Raw genomic sequence first — 23,087 nt, forward strand, 5'->3', positions numbered from 1 at the left:
TGACACGGCCATTGTTAAGGTGAATGAGACTCAGATTTAAATAAACAAAATGCTTTTCTTGATCAATAAACTACACATCATTATAAAGATTTTGATGTTCAAATTGTTTAGTTAAATGTGAAGATACTAACAGCTTGTGTGAAATTAAGTTGAAATCAATTTATATCAGATCAAGAAGTAATACCTAGTTGGGTCCTTTTGCGAACCTCCAATTACTTTAAATTACTTCCTGCTAGATACTTCATTGAAGACGATGAAGAAGTAGAGAGATATTTCAGCATAGACGCTAACAGTGGAGTTATAAAGACCACAAGGGAACTTGATAGGGAAGATGTACCTTGGCACAACATTACAATCTTTGCATCAGAACTTGGTAAGTGTGTGAGCTTAAACCTTTAATTATTTTACATCTTCCAAAATTATTGAACTTGGGGGGCTGTCAAGTGGGTCAGGCATTTTTCAACCACACTTAAAAAGCTTCCATTTAATCATGTGGTCTTCCTTTTGATGTTACCTGTTGCATGTTTGAATGAGTTCTTTGTGATAAATGGTAAATTGCAACCTTTTTAATGTCATTTATTGATTTATTTCAACCCATATACAAAAAGTTGGTGGCAATTTCAGCCTAACCTACTTGTTGAAAAATTGAAGTAACCGAATTAGCTGTTAGTTTTAACTCTGCCTACTATTCTGATGCATTAACTTTGATTTTGCAGTCTACAACATGTTAATGTATTATATTTGTAAACTAATTAAACAAGTAGCTTTTCATTTCATTCACACAGGAAATAAATCTGCTTGACACATCTAATAAAAGGAGAAAAATAACAAACATGCAATTCAGTTGATCTTCATAATAAATAAACAGATAATTAAAAATTGTATTTATAATCTATGCCCAATGTCATTTAAATCTGAAATTACTAGTTATCTTATGAGCTTTTATTAATATTGGAAAATGGGTACCTTTCTCTAGCAGTTTTATGTACTGGAGGCAATTCCAGTTCTTTTTTTTTGCAAATTTGTCAAATTGTCACTCAGAAATGCACGAGTTAACATCATATTAGTTTTGTTATTGTGCTCTGTGTATATTTGCACAAATTTTATGCATGAAGGGATGAGACTATTTATATGATTTTCTTTTTAATTATTTTGTAGCCAATCCATCCCAGATTAGGCAAGTTCCTGTTGCCATTCAGGTTCTTGACTTTAATGATCATGCACCAGAGATTGTGAAGGATTACGACACAATCCTTTGTGAAAATGCCAAACCTGGTCAGGTACAGAAGTAATTTTATTTGCAATAACTATCACAGACTTGTGTTATAATTTATTATATGGAAAAAAGTTAATCGTAAAATTGCCTGAATATTATAAATATTAAAGGCTAGAAATTCATCCCTGATCAGTAGCACTTAGCTTGCTGCCTAATACTTATTAATGTTTTATTCTACTTCTGAAGATTATAAAACAAAATCTTCTGAATTTACCAGAACTACATTTTGCAAACAGTGTTCAAAGCTCAAATGTTAACTTACAGTTGTTCAGTGAAATCTATCAAGGATGAAAGTTTAAGTTGGAAAACTCTGTGTTCCTTTCTCTAATGTAGTTTCCAGGTAAATGTAAACTAATGATAAATTTCCATTTCCTTAAGAGAATCATGTCACAATTTTTTGTAGAAACGTGAAGAAAAACTTAATTAGATATATCAAGATTTATATTAGGCAGAAGTCAGATATACAGAATTTGCATCTGTTTGTTTGCTACTTTTAGGTTATTCATACAGTAAGTGCTACAGACAAGGATGACTTTGCAAATGGACCACGGTTTCATTTCGCCCTTGTGGATACTTTCCCGCCAAACCCAAATTTTACTCTACGGGATAATGAAGGTAATGAATCACATTAGGAATATAATCAACCTGAAATTACTTTAAGAAAAGTGTTCCAATAAGGTGTTACCCTATTTTGGGGAGAAAGAATGCAGACAGAAGATCAAACATCATATTTTTTTCAGTAGTTGAGCAGACCTGAGGGGAAATGTCCTCATTACTGCTCATGTTCTTTAAAATACTTATTTTCCTCTTTGGCAGGAGCTTTTTTTTGTTCATTTCATAGTTTATTTTTTACTCTGAATCCATTCAATATCCTACATCCTCTCAGGTTTGAGATTGCTTCTCTTTCTCTTCGACGTTTATTGGCACAATGTTGTCTATAATGGGCGACATGTAACTTGAGCCCCCACACAGTTAATTTGGTATTCATGCAGTTGCTAGGTTACTTCTCCAATTTGTCATTGACGCTTTGAAAGTATATCATAAACTTCAAGTTAAATCTCAACATACTGGTCAAAGGATTTGAAAATCACAACTATGGCATTTTAAGTTAGCTGATAAGCTAATTGTGAATTTAAAGACATACTAATATGATTATGAATTTAGACTTGAGTAAATTCACATCCTTATATTAAGAAATAAAGGCTGAATATGTTTTCAAATGTACTGATGAAATTGGAGCAACGCACACAAAATGCTGGAGGAAATCAGCAGGCCAGGCTGCATCTATGAAAAAAGAGTACAGTCAACATTTCGGGCCCAACCCCTTCAGCAGATCTGGAGACAAAAAGACGAGGAGTAGATTTAAAAGGTGGGATAAGGGAGGGAGAAACACAAGGTGATAGGTAAAATTAGGAGGGAGAGGAGTGAAGTAAAAAGCTGGGAAGTTCGTTGGTGAAAGAGTTTCAGTGGCTGGAGAAGGGGAAATCTATTAGGAAAGGACAGAAGGCCATGGAAGAAAGAAAAGGGGGGAGGAACTTGTTTCTTAGCTTGATTGACTTGCTAATTGTAGAAATAGTGATTTATTACTTTGAAGACAAATTTGTGAATTAATTCTAAAAAGTGCATGATTTCATGCAAATAAGAAAAATGGTTCAAATACATAATTTTCTGATATTATTCTTTCCAAAAATCATCCAGCTGGACTAATTTACTTTTGTATAATTGAATAAATTTGAAACATCTGATCCCTGCACCATGAATCTCATTTATCATATATTCCCAAAGAATCAAAACAACCTCAATCACAAAATTGTTGAAATTAGCCTCCAAGAATATTAACGTATCCATACTTCGTACCAGTGATCTTAATATTATTTTTTATGAATATATTATTCCCTCCATCTCAAAACAGTAACAGAATTTAACATAAATGTATTTTGCAGCTAATATTTGATTAAATAAGTTTCCAGATATTGTCACAATGGCAGGGGCATAGGAAGCAAGGGTGGACCCAAATGCAAGACACATCTTGTGAGGTTACTTAGGTTTAGTTTATTGTACGATACGAGGAGAGCAAGGCAGCAGCAGGAATAGCGAACAGGATAAGGACTCAGAACTACGACTAGGCTGGACCAAGGGTCTGGCCTTGGACTCGGAACCGGCTCCCAGAACTAGAGGCGACATGAAGAGGCTAGGGTATGGACTCCGAGCCCGAGACTGGACAAGGACCCTGTACCTGGGTCTTGCCTTTGGCTCGGACCCCAGAACCAGGCATGGACATGACATGGGCTAGGGAGAGGAGGAACATGGAAATACAGGGCCTCGGTCTAGGGGAGCAGGTACATGGAACTATGGACACATACACAGAACACAGAGTCGGGACCCCTCCTTGGGTACAGGACATAGGGCCGGGACTCGCACACAGAACAGTGAGCTGGGACCCCTCCTTGGGTACAGGACATAGGGCCAGGACTCACACACAGAACAGTGAGCTGGGACCCCTCCTTGGGTACAGGACATAGGGCCGGGACTCGCACACAGAACAGTGAGCTGGGACCCCTCCTTGGGTACAGGACATAGGGCCAGGACTCACACACAGAACAGAGAGCCAGGACCCCTCCTTGGGTACAGGACATAGGGCCGGGACTCACACACAGAATAGAGAGCCGGGACCCCTCCTTGGGTACAGGACATAGGGCCGGGACTCATGACCCTCTGCGGGGCAACGGCAAGACGGCCTGACTTACTCCCCAGAGGCGAGGACAAGACAAGACACGACTCCCAGCGAGGCAACGGCAAGATGGCCTGACTTACCCCACGGAGGCGAGGACAAGACAAGACAAGACCAACACGAATGGACACCAGACAGTACCTATCTAGCTCCGGCGATGGAACTAGACCGAAGTGCAGGTGGGGGCTGCAGACGAGGGCTAGAGGCGAGAGGGGCAGAGAAGGGTTTCAGACAAGGGGGTAGGACAGGAATCACAGACTGCCAGGGCAGGACATGACTCAGAACTGGGGAGCCGCCAGGGCCAGGACTTGACATGGTACTTGAACGTCGCCAGGGCCAGGACTTGACATGGTACTTGAACACCGCCCAGAGCCAGGACTTGACTTGGAACCTCTGGGTAGTGGTGAGCTCTCCACTCGGCCCGGGAACAGAAGACAGCCTCCTTATGTAGCTTCATTGTACAGGACTAAATTCAGTATAACTTCTCTGGTATAGACCACTTCTTCTCATGCTGTGTATCAATGATCTAGATAATGGAATAGATGGCTTTGTTGCCAAGTTTTCAGATGATACAAAGATTGGTGGAGGGGCAAGCAGTGTTGAGGAAACAGGTAGGCTGTAGAAGGGCTTCAGGAGAATGGCAAGAAAGTGGCAAATGAAATACAATATTGGAAAATACATAGTCATGTACTTTGGTCGTAGAAATAAATGTGCAGACTGTTTTCTAAACAGGGAGAAAATCCAGGAATCTGAGATGCAGAGGGACTTGGGAGTCCTTGTGCAGAACACCCTGGAGGTTAACTTACAGGTTGAGTCGATAGTGAGGAAGGCAAATGCAATGTTAGCATTCATTTCAAGAAGTCTTGAATACAAGAACAGGCGTGTGATGCTGAGGCTTTATAAGGCACTGGTAAGGTCTCTCCTTGAGTGTTGTGAACAGCTTTGGGCTCCTCATGTAAGAAAAGATGTGCTGGCATTGGAGAGGGTCCAGAGGTTCACAAGGTTGATTCTGGGAATGAAAGGGTTTTCATACAAGGAAAGTTTGATGGCTCTGGGTCTGTACTCACTGAAATTTAGAAGGATGAGGGGGGGATATCATTGAAATTTCAAATGTTGAAAGGCCTAGACAGAGTAGATATGGGAAAGGGTGTTTCCCGTGGTGGAGGAGTCAACGGTAAGAGGGCACAGCTCAGGATAGAGAGGTTTTCATTAAAAACTGAAGTGCGGAGAAATTTATTTAGCCAGAGGGTGGTGAATATGTGGAATTTGTTACCACAGATAGCTGTGGAGGCCAGGTTATTGTGTGTGGTTAAGGCAGAGATTGGTAGGTTCTTGATTGGACATGGCATCAAAGGTTACGGAGAGAAGGCTGGGGAATAGGGTTGAAGAGTGGGGGAAGGGATCAGCCATGATTGAATGGTGGAGCAGACCTGATGGGCCAAATGGCCTAATTCTGCTCCTATGTCTTGTGGTCTTATGGAATAGCTTTGCATTAGCAATAAAATAATCTCCTGGATGCACTTTATAAATTCCTCCCTATATTCGCCTCTCACACTATATATGCATACATATACTGTGATAATTCTTCCCTAAAATGTATCTAAGTGTAGCAAGACTTGTGTGAGCATAATATGTAAACAATCTGTTAACATTTCGTACAATCCATCTCAATTGACTACTTGTTGGTCCTACAAAACTGAAAATGAAATAGAAGAACATCTTCGATCAATCCACCCTCCACTGTTTTCCAAAATGAATGGAGAATCAAATGAGCTTCAAGGTTGAATAATAAGCGGTAATCAGTCAGTACTCTGTTATAAGGTTTCTGTTTATCCCAAATACTAAAAAAACTCTTGTGGTTTAAGTGAATCATCAGAGTAGTAAATGATTTTGCCCTGTTATTCAAAAACTCAGAAACTCTCATTAAACAAATACATAATCTTTTGATTTATGATTCCAAATACACTACTGCTCTAAATGTTATTATTGCAGAAATAAATACAAGAACATTCTTGCTATTCAATATATTGCATGGCTTAACTCTACTTTTGGCAGATAAAGAAATGGTAATACAAGAACATCACTAAAAGTGAATTGTGTTTTAATTAACTTGTTCTATTTGTTGTTATAGACAGTACAGCTAGCATTATGATACGGCGCAGAAAATTCAGTCGGAAGCTTCAGGAGGTCTACCAGCTGCCAATAGTGGTTTCCGACAGTGGGAGTCCCATTCTGAGCAGCACCAGCACTCTAACGATCAGGGTGTGTGCTTGTGAGAGGAATGGCAAAGTTCGAACTTGCAGCACCGAAGCATATCTCTCTGCAGCCGGCTTGAGTACTGGGGCATTGATAGCCATCCTGCTCTGCATTGTGATCCTGTTGGGTAAGTCTTCAGTGGAAGTGGGAACAGTATCAACTCAATGAAAGTGGCTTTGTACTGAAGGTGTTGGGCCACTGGGGAAAGCGGATGATAATGGAATGACAAACAAGAAAAATTCTGCAGATGTTGATAATCCAAGCAAAATGCTGGAGGAACTCAGCAGGCCAGGGCATTCCTGATGAAGAATCTCAACCTGAAACGTCGACTGTTTACTCGTTTCCATAGATGCTGTCTGACCTGCTAATAATCGAGTGGCAAGTTGTTTCACAGTCCCTCAAAAATATACTATGCGAAACAACTGGCTGATCAAAGTTCAAAGTACATATATTTTATCATATACAACCTTGAGGTTCATTTTCTTGCAGGCATTTGCAGGAAAACATACAACAAAATTTACATAAGAACTATACATAAAGACTGGCAAACAGCCAATGGGCAAAAGATCACAATCTACAAATAAAATAATACTGAGAATACGGGCTGTAAAGAGTCCTTACAAGCCAATCTGTAGGGTTGCAAAATCAGTTCAGAGTAGTGGTGAATGAAGTTATCCATGTTGGTTCAGGAGCCTGGTGGTTGTAGAATAAAAACTATTCTTGAACCTAGTGGTGTGGGAGCTAAAGTTTGTGAGAAAAGTGCATGGTCTGGATGATAAAAGTCTTTGCTGATGAATGCTGCTTTCCTGCAGCAATACTCTATGTAAATGTATTAAGTGGTGGGGAGAGTATTGCCTGTGGTGGTCTGAGCTCTGTCCATTACTTTCTGCAGACCGTTCCATTCTTGGGCATTGGTGTTTCCATACCAGACCAGGATGCGATCAGTTAGGATATGCTCAACTGTGCCCATCTACAACGTTTTTTTTAAGTTCTTGTGCAGATAATCTTCATTCAAAAGTTATAAAGCAGAATAATAATTGAATGAAGAAGTGAAAATCCATTTATATTTCTGTAAAACGTATTTGTATAACTCAGTCTTTTAACTAATAGCTTCTGTTCACTTTTATCCATCACATACAAACACATATCAACACACATTGTGAAATTTGCATGTTCTCTCTGTGACCAAGCAGATTTCTTCTGTTTCCTGCTGTATTCCAAAGATGTGTAGATTGGTAGTTTAATTAGGTCTTTAGTGTAAATATGTGATTCAGGTTATTCCTGGTTACACCCATTTTTCATGCCCATTTTTTACTGGACAACAAAAAAATCTTTTCACAATCAAATTGAAACCTTATTTTTGAAGATGCCACCTCAAAAATGGACAACAACGGAAAGGTGATGAATAGACAGTGGAACTAAATCAAAGATTCTTCAACTCCTTATGACTCTGTCAGTGTTTACTTCATAACTGGGATGTGCACCCAATGTGCACTTGAGAAATTAGTCACCGTTACTTTTTTAAACACAAGAGATTCTGCAGATGCTGGAAATTCAGAGCAACACACACAAAATCCTGGAGGAGCTCAGCAGGTCAGGCGTTCATCTATGGAAGTGAATCAACAGTCCATTTTTCGGGCTGAGACCCTTCATAGGATTCATCATCAGTGAGTCCTGAAGAATGGTCTTAGCCCGAAACAGCGACTGATTATTCATTTCCATAGATGCTGCCTGACCTGTTGAGTTCCACCAGCATTTTGTGTGTGTCACTGCTGTTTTTGATTTGCTTGTAGTTGTACTTAGTGAAGTTCCTCAGGAGATCGTACCAGATATTGTACTAATTCATGATGTTTGATTAGCTTCTTAAAGTATCCTCAATGTTTTGTATTTTACAAACAACAAAAGCATCTTTTAGAGCCAAACAGTAATCTATTTAGACCTACTGTGAACTGGTAACTCAGGGAATCCAAGGCCACTGCTTGCACGAGCTGCATAGCCAAATTAACTCTTAATGATCACGTGTCTTCTGAGATCCAGCTAGTGTTGTTGACATGGTGCTTCTATAAAGAGCAGGGGATATGATTGCTAACAAGTTTGCAGATGGAAAAATAAAGTCCTGCCCTTGTGCCATCCTGATTGCCACCTGACACCTTTGCTGCTAAAATCCTTTTCACTGCTTTATCTATTTCTGATCTTCAGACATCTGGAAGATTGAAAAGAGAATTTAACGGTTTTTTTTCATATACTGTGAAGAAAAATGCATCATAGATTCAAATTTTAGCTACAACTGTTTATTATTAAAATGGGAAAATCTGCAGATGCTGAAATTTCAAGGTAGCACACATAAAATGCTGGAGGAACTCAGCAGGCCAGGTTGTATCTATGGAAAAAGTAAACAGTCAATGTTTTGTGTGTGTGTTTCTATGAATTAGTGCTTTAGTTATTATGTCATTTTGACTCACTACCGAAGAAATCTATTTCAAACCAACAAACACCATCTTCCAGCCTTAGAAGTAATTTGCAGGACACACATTTCAATTTCCAGTCAGAGTCAACTCCATAAAAAAGGAAGGCTCCCACCATCTAACTGTAAACTTTCCCTTTTATCCACCACCATTATTCCCGCTAATTCCACAATACCATAAGATATAGGTGCAGAAGGAGGCCATTCAGACTATTGAGTCTTCTCTGCCATTCAATCATGGGCTGATCCAATTCTTCCAGTCATCCCCACTCTCCTGCCTTCACCCCACACCCTTTGATGCCCTGGCTAATCAAGAACCGATCTATCTCTGCCTTAAATACACCCAAAGACTTGGCCTCCACTGCGGCTTGTGGCAACAAATTTTACAGATTTACCACCCTCTGACTAAAGTAATTTCTCTGTATCTCAGTTATAAATGGACGTCCTTCAATCCTGAAGTCGTACCCTCTTATCCTAGAATCCCCTACCATGGGAAGTATCTTTACCATATCTAATCTGTTCAGGCCTTTTAACATTCGGAATATTTCTATGAGGTTCCCCCTCATTCTCCTGAACTCCAGGAAATACAGCCCAAGAGCTGCCAGACGTTCCTCATATGGTAGTCCTTTCATTCCTGGAATCATTCTTGTGAATCTTCTCGGAGCCCTTTCCAATGTCAGTATATCCTTTCTAAAATAAGGAGCCCAAAACTGCATTCCCTACATTTTGTTTGGAAACTGCATGGTGCAACCTTTTCTGAACTAATGTATTACCAGAAGCAACAAGCTGTTCTCTTTGAAGTCCTGACATCATTTCTCTGCAAATGCATAACTGGTGTTTTCAGTTTCCAAATAAACTCATAGAGAAGAAAACCAGAACTAATAAAATTGGTAATCTATTTAGATTATTTTTGCTCTGGAGCAGGACAGGCAGTGATGTGTGGAATAGTCCTGGTGCTCTGAGGATCTGCATGGCTGATTATATATCCCTTCAATGTTAAATCAGCATTCCTGCTGTAAAGCCTTTTTACTTATGATCGATTTACCAATCCCCAAGTAAGATGTTCGCATCTTTCAAATTCAATACATAGCCATTCTTTAGATCCAAGCTAGAATGCTAAGGAAGCTAATTCTTGAGTGCCAAATTAGCATGAATCCAGAAGTACTGTTTGAGGTGTTGTTAAAAATCAACATGCTTTGCTTTCCTGGGGTTTAATTCTGCTGAGAAGTTAAGAATGAATTTGCACATCATTATATCTCTCAGGAAAGTCAACATTAATTTACATCCACTTAATTATTTTTTGAAGCCTGGTCAGAAATTTATATGCACAAATGTGGGAGCAATTTGTGATCTGCAAGACTTCACAAACAGCTGCTATTTGTTTTCAGTAGTGTTAACCAAGAGGTTGGGAGTTTTCCCTGCTTTTATTTGAATGAGTTTGTGCAATCATTTACAGCTGACTGAAACTCCATAACAGAGAGCTACAGAGCTTTATTTTTGTATCTAATCTGGATAGTGCACATTTTGCAACAGAGAATCTTTTCAATAGAGTAATGAAATGTCAAACTAGTGTAACCAAAGCAGTGTTTGAGCCAGTTATCAGAGGTGGATCAAAGCAGCTTCTTTTGTTTTTTAGTGCAGGCATATCCAAATACGATCCATGTTTAAACTACAGAAGGCTCTGTTCATATTAAAAAGGCTTAGGTGGGAGAAGGTGTTTACACGCCCATTTTCTGTTCACATAATTTTAAGCAGCACTTGCCTTATTTTTCCACTCACCAATCTGTAACCTAGACAGGATAGGAAATTCTCCAGCCTTCAGGCAAAGGATTAAGCATGCTGTCTGTAAGCAGTACTTTCAAAGGGAACTAGACTTCAAATAATTAACATAGGCTGCCAGCCTTCTGGCCAACACTTCCAGTAAACATCTCCACATTGGCAGCACACAAGGTTAAGAGTGAACTCGCAAGAGCTACGAGGCAGCAGCAAAACTCGATGCACCCTATTGCCTACTCAGTTGTCACGGAGAACCCACTGATCATAATAACATGAGATGCTCATGAATTATTCACCTTTTTTTCTCATTCTGATTACCATAGGTAGCTTCATTGCTGAGTAAAAAAAATTGACTCATAACCAAGAATTGAGGTATCAGAAGGGCTGATCAAAAGCTATCCAATTAACAATGTTTTACAAACCATAAGTCATAGCAGTAGAGCTAGGTCACTCAACCCATGGAGTCTGCTCCACCATTCTATCATTCGCTCTCAATTCCGTTCTCCTGCCTCTTCTTTGTAACCTTTGATGCCCTGACAAATGAAGGAATTATCAAACTCTGCTTTAAATATACTCAATAATTTTGCCTCGATAGCCATCTGTGGCAATGATTTCCACAAATTCAGCACCTACTGGCTAAGGAAATTCCTTCTCATCTCTGTTCTAAATGGATGTCCCTCTATTGTGAGGCTATTTTCTCCGGTCCTAGACTCACCCACTGCATGAAATATCTTCACTACATTCACTCTGTCTAGGTCTTTCAATATTCAATATTGAATATTCATTCTTCTAAACTCCAGCAAGTACAGGCCCAGAGTCATCAAACACTCCTCATATGTTAAACCTTTCATTCCCGGGATCACTTTTGTGAACCTCCGCTGAACTCTCTCCAGTGCCAGCACATCTTTTGTTAGATAAGTGCCAAAATATGCTCACAATACTCCAAATGTGGTCTTACCAATGCCTTATAAGGTCTCAGCATCACGTTCTTGTTCTTATATTCGAAATGAATGTCAACATTGCATTTGCCTTCCATAATACTGACGTAATCTGCAAATTAGCCTTCAGGGAATCCTGCACAAGGATTTCCAAATACCATTGCATCTCGATTTTTGAATTTTTTTCCCGCTTAGAAAATAGTCTATGAGTTCATTCCTTATACCAAAGTGCAGGACTATACACTTCCCTACACTATATTTCATCTGCCAGTTCTTTGCCCAATCTTCCAATCTGTCTGAGTCCTTCTGAAGACTCTCTGCTTCCTCAACACTAACTACTCCTCTACCTACATTTGTGTCATCAGCAAACTTGGCCAGGAAGCCATCAATTGTGTCATCCCAATAGTTGACACATGACATGAAGCACTCCAAATGCTAAACCCTGTGGAACACCTCAAGTCAGTGTCAGCCAACCAGAATAGGACCCTTTATTCCAACTCTTTGCTCCTACCAGTCAGCCAATCGTCTATCCACGCTAGTATCTTTCCTGTAATACCATGGGCTTTTTCCCTGTTAAGCAGGTTCATGTGCAGCATCTTGTCAAAGGCCTTCTGAAAATCCAAGTAGACTCTTCTTTGTCTATCCTGTCTGTTATTTCCTCAATGAATTTCAACAGGTTTGTCAGGCAAGAGTTCCTGACTTTGGCCTATTTTATCATGGACCTCCAAGTACGCCAAAAACTCATCGTTGTTAATGGACACAAACATCTTCCCAACCATGGATGTTAGGCGAACTGACCTATAATTTTCTTTCTTCTGCCTCCCTCCCTTCTTGCAGAGTGGAGTGACATTTGCCATTTTCCAATCCTCTGGAATGATTCCAGAATATAGTGGTTCATTAAAGTTCATTATGAATACCTCCACCATCTCTTCAGCTACCTCATTATTAACGATCTGGTGTGGTCCATCTGGTTCAGGTGACTTATCTACCTTAAGACCTTTCAGCTTTCCAGTCACCTTCTCCTGATCATAGCAACTACACTCACTTTTGCTCCTCAGCACTCTTGAATTTCTGGCACACTGCTAGTGTTTTCCACAGTGAAATGTAATGTAATATACTTATTAAGCTTGTCCGCCACTTCACTGTTTCCCATTATTACCTCTCCAGCATCATTTTCCAGCAGTTCAGTATACACTCTTGCCTGTTTTTTGCTCTTTATATATCTGAAAAAATTTTTTTTTGGTCTCCCTTATGTTTTGTAGCTCCAGAAACTAATTTAAAGAAAGACACAGGAGCAGGTATATGACGTGGTGGCACAATTCCATTCATGTACTTCTTGCATATAACCCATAATGAATTATGTAATCAAACAAACACTGCTTAATCAAACAATATTACTCAAATATTACTGAAATATTAAATACACTAAATATCAAATAACTCCCTGTTTAGCAAAAATTCCAACTTAAGATAGAATGCATCTCAATCAAATATGTAGCATACTGCTCTCTAGTCATATATGTGTGTGTGTATGTGTCTATATATATACACACACATACACACAGTATATTGTATAATACAACTACTATATAGACATTATAGACATCCAGCGCATGGTAAATTTTAAAGTGTCCCATTCATATCTAAAGACATAATCACTGTGGAGGAGTTCTTACTCTTCTGGTAAAATGTCTTTTCTGCAAGTGGGAAGGGTGGGGTCACTCTGCTTGGCAGGTGAGATGTGGCTGTGAAACAATCTCAGGTTCTAAGGCCTTTTCCATGGTGGTTGTAGGAGTTGATTCTGGGACTGCAGGAAGTGGTTCTGACAGCTCTGTGCACCTTTCTTCTCTAACAGTTGACCCTGCTCTCTTCAATTCATTGATGTGTCATCTCCAGATGATAGCAAACTCCATCTCCACTGTGTAGGAGAGTGGGCCATTTCTGTTCTTAATCTTTTCAAGTAGCCACTTTAGATCACCTCTGAAGTCCCTTCCCAGGACTGCTTGTCCAGGAGTGAAACATCAAACTCCTTTTTTGAGGAGCCCTCAATTTGCCTCAGCTGAGATCGAGTTTGAGGAGATCCATGCATTAGTGAAAAAGACAATACAGGAACAGCATAGCTTGTGAGCTGTTGGTTGTAGAGTGTGCTACACTGTGATATGCAAGAAGGAAATTTGCAAGCTTTGGGTTCAGCGTTAATGTAGTGTGTTCTGCTGTCATTGCTCACAGTAGATTCCATAGACTCTGGACAATTCGTTCCACCAAACCATTTGTGGCTATGTAGTATGGTGCAGATGTAAGCTGTCTTATTCCATTCATTTTTTAGGAATGGCAGAAACTGCTACCCCACAAACTGGTCCATTGTCAAGGCTGTAGTGGAAGCTATTGGGAACACTTCTGGCCATTTTGTAGCAGCGTCCACTGCAACCAAGAAATTTGTGCCCATGAATGTTCCAGCAAAATTGACATGAATCCTCTGCTAGGGCAATGCAGGCCATTCCCAGGGATGGAGTGGTGCTGTTTTTGGCTTCTACTGGATGTGCTGGCATCCCAAACAGTTCATGGCAAACTGCTCGATCTGCTGATCCATTCCAGAGCAAAAGACAAAGCTTCGAGCCAATACTTTCAATTTGACCAGGCCTAGATAACTGGAATGTACTGTGGCTCTTCCAACACTTTAGCTCTCAGCTTGTGTGGTATAACAACCCTCAATCCCCATATAAACCAACCACTGTCAAGGGCAAGTTCAACCTAGTGCTGGTAAAAATGGGAGAACTGGAACTTCTGCTGCACATTCCGGCCTTTTTAGGTTGTCATGGAGACCTGAGACAATGTGACGTCTTTTCTGGCTTCCTTTCGATATCTCTTCCATAATAGGAGTGTCCTCTTGTAAAGTTTTCAGTTATTTCCTTTTCCAAGAGCAAATGGGACAGTCTATCAGCATTTCCATAATAAGCTGCCCTCTTGAATTCAATCTTGTATCGGTGTCCTCTGAGAAATGGAGCCCATCTCTGCGTTCATGCTGCTGCTGTTATTGGAACACCCTTCTGTGGGCTGGAAATGGACATCAGTGTTTGATGATCACTAATGAGAGTATACTCTCTCAATTACAAGTACTTGTTAAAATATTTTACTACCCAAACTAGACTCAAGGCCTCTTTGTCAACCTGTGTGTAGTTTTTCTCTGCGGCAGTAAAAGAGCTTGATGCAGAGGCTTGGGGCATTCATTTCCATCATTCATAACATGTGGCATGATTGCACCAATGCCAAATGGCAAAGCAACACAGGCAAGATTCATTCACCAATGTGGATCATAATGTGTAATTAAAATGTCTGACTTCACCATTTTCATTTCCTTTTAAAAAGTCACCCCACACTGCTTTGTCCATTGCCATTTCTTCCCAATCTGTAGTAATAAATTCACAGTAGCCAGGTTTGGCAAGAATACATTATAGTATTTGACAAATCCTAAAAAGGACCTCAACTGTTACACATCCTTTGACTTAGGAGCATCTGCCACCATCTAAATTTTCTCTGTACACTTGTGTAATCCCTATGCATCAATGGTGCAACCGCAGTACGTGATGCTTGGTTTAAAGAATTCACACTCCTTGCATCATATTTTAAGTTCATAATCTTCTATTTTTTAAACACTGTATTGAGATTTTGGAGTTGTTCCTTGTCATCCTTACCAGTAACAATGATGTCAGAATACAGGTGCAGATGCTACTCAAAAGGAAAGCCAAATATAGCGATAAACCCCTTTGTGAGTGTTGATGGTGAGAAACACTTGGGGCTCTTTTTCCATCTCCATCTGCAGGTAGGCATCAGCTGTCCACCTTGCAGAAGTGTTTCTTTCCAGAAGGTTTGCAACAATATCTCCATCCTTTCAGTACTGGGTTCATAGTGAGATTATATAATGATAGATCCTTACAGACCAATTTTCCTTTGCTATTGGAACCACTGCCATTTACCATGGGCTCCTCTCAAACTTAGAAAGAATTCTGTCAACTTCCATGCAAAATAGCTCACTGGCTACTTTATCAAAAGGAACCGGACAGGCTTTGTAAAAATTGGGTGTGGCATGTTTACGCTTGATATGTTTGAATTTTCCAGTGCCATCCTTGGACAGAGCTGTGGCATCATCCAGTGCCTTTCTTAATTCATTTTCAGTTGACTCTGTTGCAGGGGATGCAGCATGCATATAGTGAATAGATTTCCAGTTAAGTTGTAGTTGTCTCAGCCAATTACGGCCCCACAATGTTGTATTTCACTATTATGAATATTATTCCCACAAGAGCTATCTTTTCTCCAGTGAAAGTTCTTGGTTAGATATCTGCAGGCATTAGTTCAAAATCTTTAAAGTGCCACTCCAATTCATTTTGTGGAATGACTGTAATAGCGGAGTCAGTGTCCAATTCCATTTCAGTTAATTTGCTGTCAACTTCTGGTGTAACCCACTTTGCTTGTATCTTGTTAGTTTTCACATTGTAAATCTCAAGGCTATCCACTCCTGTGTCACTCTAATCATTGTCAGATTTTTCATCATCATCATGTAAATTAGTGCTCTTTTTGAAACCACAACTTGACTTTTTATATATATTTTTCTCTTCACAGTGCAAACCATTTATTTTGGATTCCCCAACATGCTCTTCATATGAGTCCTACTTTTTTGCATTTCCTGCAAGTTTTGTCTTTAAATCTGTATTAGTCTGGTGTGTGTGAGCCTCTGCCATAATGGCAACACAATTTGTTTGGCCAAGATGGTCTCTGTTTAGACGTTACAATTTTGTTCATGCTCATTTCATCCCTGACTGCTACTCAATTAAGTCTTTCCCTGCTGTTTCCATTGATACAGTGATTTCAACTGCTCTTTTAAACATGAGTTGGACTTCAGACAGGAGTTGTTTTTCAATACTTTCTTGTTGATGCTACGAACTAAATGATCCCTCAGGTCATCATTAAGCTCATCACTGACTGACAGTGTCCCAACAGTTTTTTTCAATTTAGCCATGTAAGCTGAAATAGAATCCCTTTCCTTTTGATTGCACTTATGATACCTAAATTATTCTGTAATCAACAATAGTTTTGGTCCTAAATGTTCCTGCATTATCTTCATGATATCAGCAAGGCTCATTTTGGCTGGTTTGGTTGGAGCAGTCAAATTTCTAAGCAAATCTTATGCTTCTCCACCCATTGCACTCAGCAACACTGGCACTCAATGTCAGTGGCTATTTCATTTGCTTCAGATTACCGTTGAATTTGTTCAGTATATATCATCAATTTATCTGTTGTGCAGTTGAACATATCTCTCTTTTCCAATGTAGCCAGCCATTTCTACTTTTAAAAAATGTATTATTATTAATACCTTGTACTCACTGCTCATGGCCATTTTTGACTTCTCTTGTCAGCCACGGTTCCCTCATCCTTCCTTTAGAATACTTCATTTTTGGATTGTATCTATTCTGCAACTTCTGAATTACCCTCTGAAACTCCAGCTATTGCTGTTCTGTCATCATCCCTGCTAGTGTTCGCTTACAATCAACTTCGGCCTGCTCCGCTCTGTAAAAGCGATACATTTGACATTATCTTCACCCTCTCAAAGTGCAGGATGAAGTCTACCATATTATGATCTCTGCCATCTTTATCCTTAAGTTCCCTAATCAAATTTGGTTCATTACACACCTCTCAATCAAGAAACAATATCACCCTGGTGGGCTTAACCACACGCTGCTCTAAAAAGCCATCTCTTAATTCTACAAATTCTCTCTCTTAGGATCCAGCATCAACCTAATTTTCCCAATCTATCCATATATTAATGAATGCAAATTATGAATGCAAATATTGCTGATAGGTAATTGGCAGTAACTCGATGCATAAAAGCATGCACACATGTTCAAGCTGTTTGGTTTTTATTTAGACCTAGCATTTGATTAGGGAAGAAATGTGATCTAAGTGACTTTGAGAGTGAAATAATTGTTGGTGCCAGATAGGGTGAATTGAGTATCTTAGAAACTGCTGATTTCCTAGGAATTTCACATGTAATGTGTCTAGAGATTATGGAGAATGGTGTGAAAAACAAAAAAAAACATCTAGTGAGTGGTAGTTCTGCAGGACAAAATGCCTTGTTCATGAGAGAGGTCTGAGGAGAACAACCAGACTGGTTCAAGCTGACAGGAATGGCAATAGTGACTCAAATAGCCACACATTACAACAGTGGTGTGCAGAAGAACATCTCTGAACACAAAACACATTGAACCTTGAAGTGAACGGGCTACAGCAGCATGTCTATGTACAGGGGATACCTAATAAAGTGACCACGGAGGGTTTATTTCCTGAAACACTGAAGACTTAGGTGAAAAAGTGACAGGAAGGGGTGAGGCTGAAAGAAATTTAAATTAAGGTTGGGAGCTTTACTGCTACAACATAGGAGTTATGGGTCTGTAAGACATGGTCTGAATTAGGGAATAACCTGCAGGACATTAATCTGAATATTATAGATGGGGAAGGATGAAAATCCAGCTGGGTGAACTTTGTGTTCTATAGGTGGTATAGATAAAAAAAATCATCAACAGATGGGCTAAGACATGCAGAAAACAAATGGTCAAGTAGAACAGCAAAACTGTAGCTTAGCCTGTGACAATGTTCTATGAAGCAGGTGGAATTAGTTGTAATAATTGTTGGCTCAAGATTTGGGGGAGATTCCAACTTCAAACATTTGCATGACTGAGGCAATATGGAAAACATCAATGTATCATCAACTGTGGAACTAAATCAATACAATTTGGGTCAGATAATAATGTATTTAGTGCTAACCGAGGGAGTGTGTATGCTCTTAATGCTAAGTGCTCATTTCCAATTTATTTTGTAATCACGCAGTGTGCATTTTGAAGCAGTCAGCCAGATGATTGAAAGGAAAAAATGTCAACGAGGATATTAGCCAGGATGAAGGTTGCACAATGAACAGCGTGTTTGGAGTATTTTATTGTTTTAAGCAGATGTCCTGTTTCACTTGCTTGCCATTTACATAATTGAAAGCTGTATCTGCAATATTACTAGCAGGTGTTTGAAATGCTATGCTGCATAGCTGTTGTCAAGTCAATAGCTAACTGATCTGTCCATTGGCTTATCTAATACGACTTGTTTCTAGAGTGCAAAAAAAAAGGCTAGGATTTTTTTTCTCCACAGAGAGCAGTAGTCACCAGCCACTGCATTCAAATAATGTATTACTGCCTATTCAAGCTAAATCGTCTAATCATAAAAGATAAGTGCAGTGACTGTTTATGATCAATAGCTTGATTCCTGGTGCAAAATTTTATTTTCTACCAGGACATAATAAAAGGATTCATGGGATTGTTAGACACCAGTAATGGAGGAAAAATATTAATCTCACAGTGAGTTCTGCGGGGATAAGATTATCGTCACTAAATATGCTTGAAGCGCAGGACTGGAGACAATCACTGGAAAGATGACCTTTGGGAAATCTCCATGTACAACCAAGTTAATAACTCAGGTTTTTTTTCCTGTTGATATGATGTTTATGTCATTTGAAAATGTTTTATTCCCATTTGGAAAGGGAAAAAATGAAAAATAAGCAGTTGAATTTGAAGTATTCTTTATTTCAACAAATAACAGTTTGAAGAAGGAAAGGTTGTACAAACCAGCAATTGTGAAACTAATTCATGAGCAGTTTGATAAAAGGGTGTGCAATGCTTGAAAAAATTGGTTTGGTTTAATGTGATAGAAAGCAATGGGCACTTGGGGAGTAATTGCAAAGTAGTAAATGATGGGAGGATTTATTTGGCATATACATCAATTAATTTCTAAAATGAGATTATTCCACTAAGATTACTGCAGGCTATCAATTACATTCCTTTAGATGTATTTAACAGAAACTTGATGGAACATATCTTGGAATGAATGCTGATCATTGATCCATTGTTGATGCTTGGAGATATCTGTATTGGATGATTCATGATTCTGTGTATTCCTGATTAATGAATGGTAGCTGGTTGTTTGAAAATAATCTGTACTATGAATGGCCACACAGTTTTTCAACAAATCTACTCATTCTTTCAATGATTTCTCTATGCCAGAGACACACTATTCAATCAGTTAGTTCCCGCAGGCCATGCTAGCACTGGTAATAATGGACGTCCGTTATATTTCCTTTATAATTGCAAATGTTCATTTCCCTTATTCATTTACAAAATCGCAGCATGACAGATGTTGACCAGATATGTACAAACAAATATACAGTATATACATGTATTTAATAAAGCAGGGTATAAGTTTGGATTGAATTGCTATGAGGAATAAATACATCTGAGTTAGGAATATAAGCCTGACAATAAAGCAATTTTTTCAGCAAGATCAAAAATGGAATATTTTTATTCCTAGTTTAGATGGTGCACAATATCTCCATTTTGCCCAGATAACAGAATTTTTTTTGCTTATTTATTAATCATAGTTAGATCCATTACTTTCACAATTAAGTCAATGCTTCTGGATTCTATCAGTCACATACTTCTTAAGTAGTCCTTTGGAATCAAGTATAAGAAATTAAGAACATAAATAAGAGTCTGATCTACAATTCAATAAGATCATGGCTACTCTGTTGTTCCCATTCCAGTTCTGTGAGGCAGCATGTGGCTGATAAAGACCACGTGGATCCTGCAGCCTCTTTCAAGGGTGGGGCAGAGGGTGGCTGATAGGGCCAGATGACTTGCTGGTGAGGTGGAATGCTCCTTTGGAGTGCCTGTGTGCTTGGACATGAGTGTCATCTCAAATGTTCCTGGCCCTCCTTTTCTGTGGCCATAAGCCAGAGATTGACAAGAGTTAATGGAAATATTGTATTTTATGAGAAGGCTCTAAGAACGTCCTTGATACTTTTCCTCTGGCTGCCTAGTTATCTTCTCACAACAGAGCACAGAATAAAGTGTCTGCTTTGAGTATTTGGACTTGGGCAGGCAAGAAACATGCCCTGCCTCATGACTAGTAACTGGAACCTCAGTTCTGTCATTGTTAGCCATCAGGAGGGCATCAATACTGATTCATTTATCCTCCCAGTAAATTTGGAGGATTTTGCACATAGATGGCATTGGTGATATTTTTCCAGTGCATTGAAATACCTGTTGCAGGTAATCCATGTCTCAGAGGAATATGGGATCACAGAGACTTTTGATGAGTTTTGTATAAAATGTGAAATCATGATCTTAAAACATCCTTTTCCTCTGCCGGCCAAAGGCAGTTCCAGTGCACTGCGGGCAGTGCCAAACTTAATTTTCTTTATCTGCCTTTCCTCAGAGGAGATTTCTGAGGTATGAGAAGTGGTACAAAGCTCTGGGGTCTCAATGTGCACCTTGCTTGTCAGAAGGTGGTGTTAACAGTGGGACTTTTCCCTTGCAGGTCTTGAATGTAAGGTCCATCCAGTGTATAAGCATAGAACAATACAGTACAGGAACATGACCGTTAACCCATGATCCTCATGTAGATCATGATGTCCATTTGAACTGCCCATCTGCCTGCTTGAGTGAATGAGTTAATGATGCTTCAGCTTATGAAAATGCATAATTGATAAATATGCCCTGTGTACTAGCTCCAAGTAGTTGTCACAGGTAGAACAGTCTCCTATTTTAGCTTTAGATTAGCTCCACTCTAATGGGATGGTTGTTGGGAGTGTGGTGCAATATTGCATCAAAGTAGATTGTTCCAGGATATGTGGTATCAATAAAGGAGCCTTGCTGGAATCCAACCTTTATTAAAATTGGTTCTGTTTTGGACTCGTTAGTTTTGATTATTGCTTACCTGTCTCTTCAAGGCAAAGAACGTCTGGAGATAAAATTTCTATGGGCATCCAAGTTTGAGGATGTTTTTCCACATTCCTTCTGGATTGAGAATCAAGGGCTTCATGGAGATCAAAAAAGCTCATGTTTCTTGGTTAATGCTGCTCCCTGCATTTCTGTTGGCGATGTTACACTGTCAATGCTATGCATACTCTGTCTCAGTGCAAGCACAGTACAATTCATGGACAAGCTGAGAAGATAATCTTGCTGACAGTCCATTGCAGTACAGTTGTGTTGTTATGTCAGACTTTGGAAAGATCAGTGGAGCAGTTTCCAAAATATAAAACAGCTGGATAAAAGAGAAATTGTTATTAGATAAGTGATTTACATTTCACAAAATTCTGCAGTCATAAGGAAAGTGGGTGCATTATATAGAAATTACAGTTCACTGTGAAAGGTCACTGAGCAAACACTTAAAGGAAAGGTTATAAATCATCCAGTGATAGATGTTAGTATCTTTTAATGCCCAAGCCATGACAAAACTTACAGCAGATTCCCACTTTATTAACCTACTTTAAGGCATTACATTGTCTCTCTTTATCATATACAGTAATTAGTCTTACCAAATTTAAAAATTTTGGTATTACCATTTCTATATTGCTATGTTTTATCATAATGCCAGTATCATTTTTACTGTCACGGTAAATTGGTTTTAGATAGTTTGTAATTTAATCCTATTAAATGTTTAAAGAAAATAATTCTTTTACTAGCTTTGATGTATGTAAGTTATAAACAGCCTTGTATATTATTCCTAGTTTAAATTAAGCATTTCTTCTGTAGGCTGCCTTCAGCTACAGTGCCTATACAAAAATACAGCAAATTGGTATCAATATTAGAGAGGAATATCCACAGTTACCCATGCAATTGATAGGAAATAAAGACATGAATGTCTGAAATTTCTAGTAATATTTTTAGGAATCTTGGAATATCTTCAAATGTCTTGAACTGTTTCTGAGTATCGAAAATGCTCATGGCCTTTAACAAATATCTAAGCTAGTAGTCCTGAGCTATCTAGCCATGAAAGTCTTTTTTTTCTCAACAGTTCATGGGAGCATGTTGTTCTGCTCCAACTATATGGCACCGTTTATGTGTAACAGTATTTGTCACTGTGCACATAGCAGAATAGATCTGCATGGAGGCACATATTGACTTGAGTCGATCCATAAAAGTTAAATACAAAATTGATTCCTAGATTAGCATCCAGCATTGCAAAAATTTACTAATTGCAAGATTTTATCATTGCCTTCTAGTGGTCTATGCAACACTTCATAAAGCAATTGGGAGTCCTTACAGACTCCACTGTCTTAAGGAGTTTGTACATTCTCCTTCTGACCATGTGGGTTCTCTCAGGGTACTCCAGTTTCCTTCCGTATTTCAAGGACATATGCTTTAGATTAAGTAAGTTGTGGGCATGCTATGTTGGCAGTAGATGCATAGCAATGCTTTGGATTGTCCCGAGCACGTCTTCAGATGTACTGGTCCTTGACACAATCAACATATTTCAAATGCTGGAAAACTCAACAGGTCAGACTGCAAACAACAAACAACAACAATCAGGCTGCATCTTTGGAAATGAATAACCAGTTGATGTTTCAGGCCAAGATCATTCAGCGGGACTGGAAAGGAATGAGGGAGGTGCCAAAATAAAAAAAGGTGAGGGAGAAAGGAGGACAAGTTAGGTGGGTGGGGAGGGAGATGAAATAAGAAGCTGGGAGATGATAGATGGAAAAAGCAAAGGGCTGGAGGAGAAGGAATCTGATAGAAGAGGGGAGTGCATCATGGGAGAAAGGGAAGGAGGAGG

The 23,087-nt window shown here is 39.2% G+C and overlaps 1 protein-coding gene across 1 annotated transcript in view; it reads left to right on the top strand.

Annotated features, from left to right (window-relative positions):
- The window catches only part of LOC134357707 (cadherin-18-like), a 261,240-nt gene that overhangs the window by 233,360 nt on the left and 4,793 nt on the right, over positions 1 to 23,087 (top strand). The window contains exons 8-11 of the mRNA XM_063069328.1: positions 237 to 373; positions 1,159 to 1,280; positions 1,774 to 1,891; positions 6,139 to 6,390. Coding sequence (XP_062925398.1) covers positions 237 to 373; positions 1,159 to 1,280; positions 1,774 to 1,891; positions 6,139 to 6,390 — 629 coding nt within the window. The remainder of the gene's footprint in view (positions 1 to 236; positions 374 to 1,158; positions 1,281 to 1,773; positions 1,892 to 6,138; positions 6,391 to 23,087) is intronic.

Source organism: Mobula hypostoma, chromosome 17 (assembly GCF_963921235.1).
Source record: "Mobula hypostoma chromosome 17, sMobHyp1.1, whole genome shotgun sequence".
Lineage (NCBI taxonomy): Eukaryota > Metazoa > Chordata > Chondrichthyes > Myliobatiformes > Myliobatidae > Mobula > Mobula hypostoma.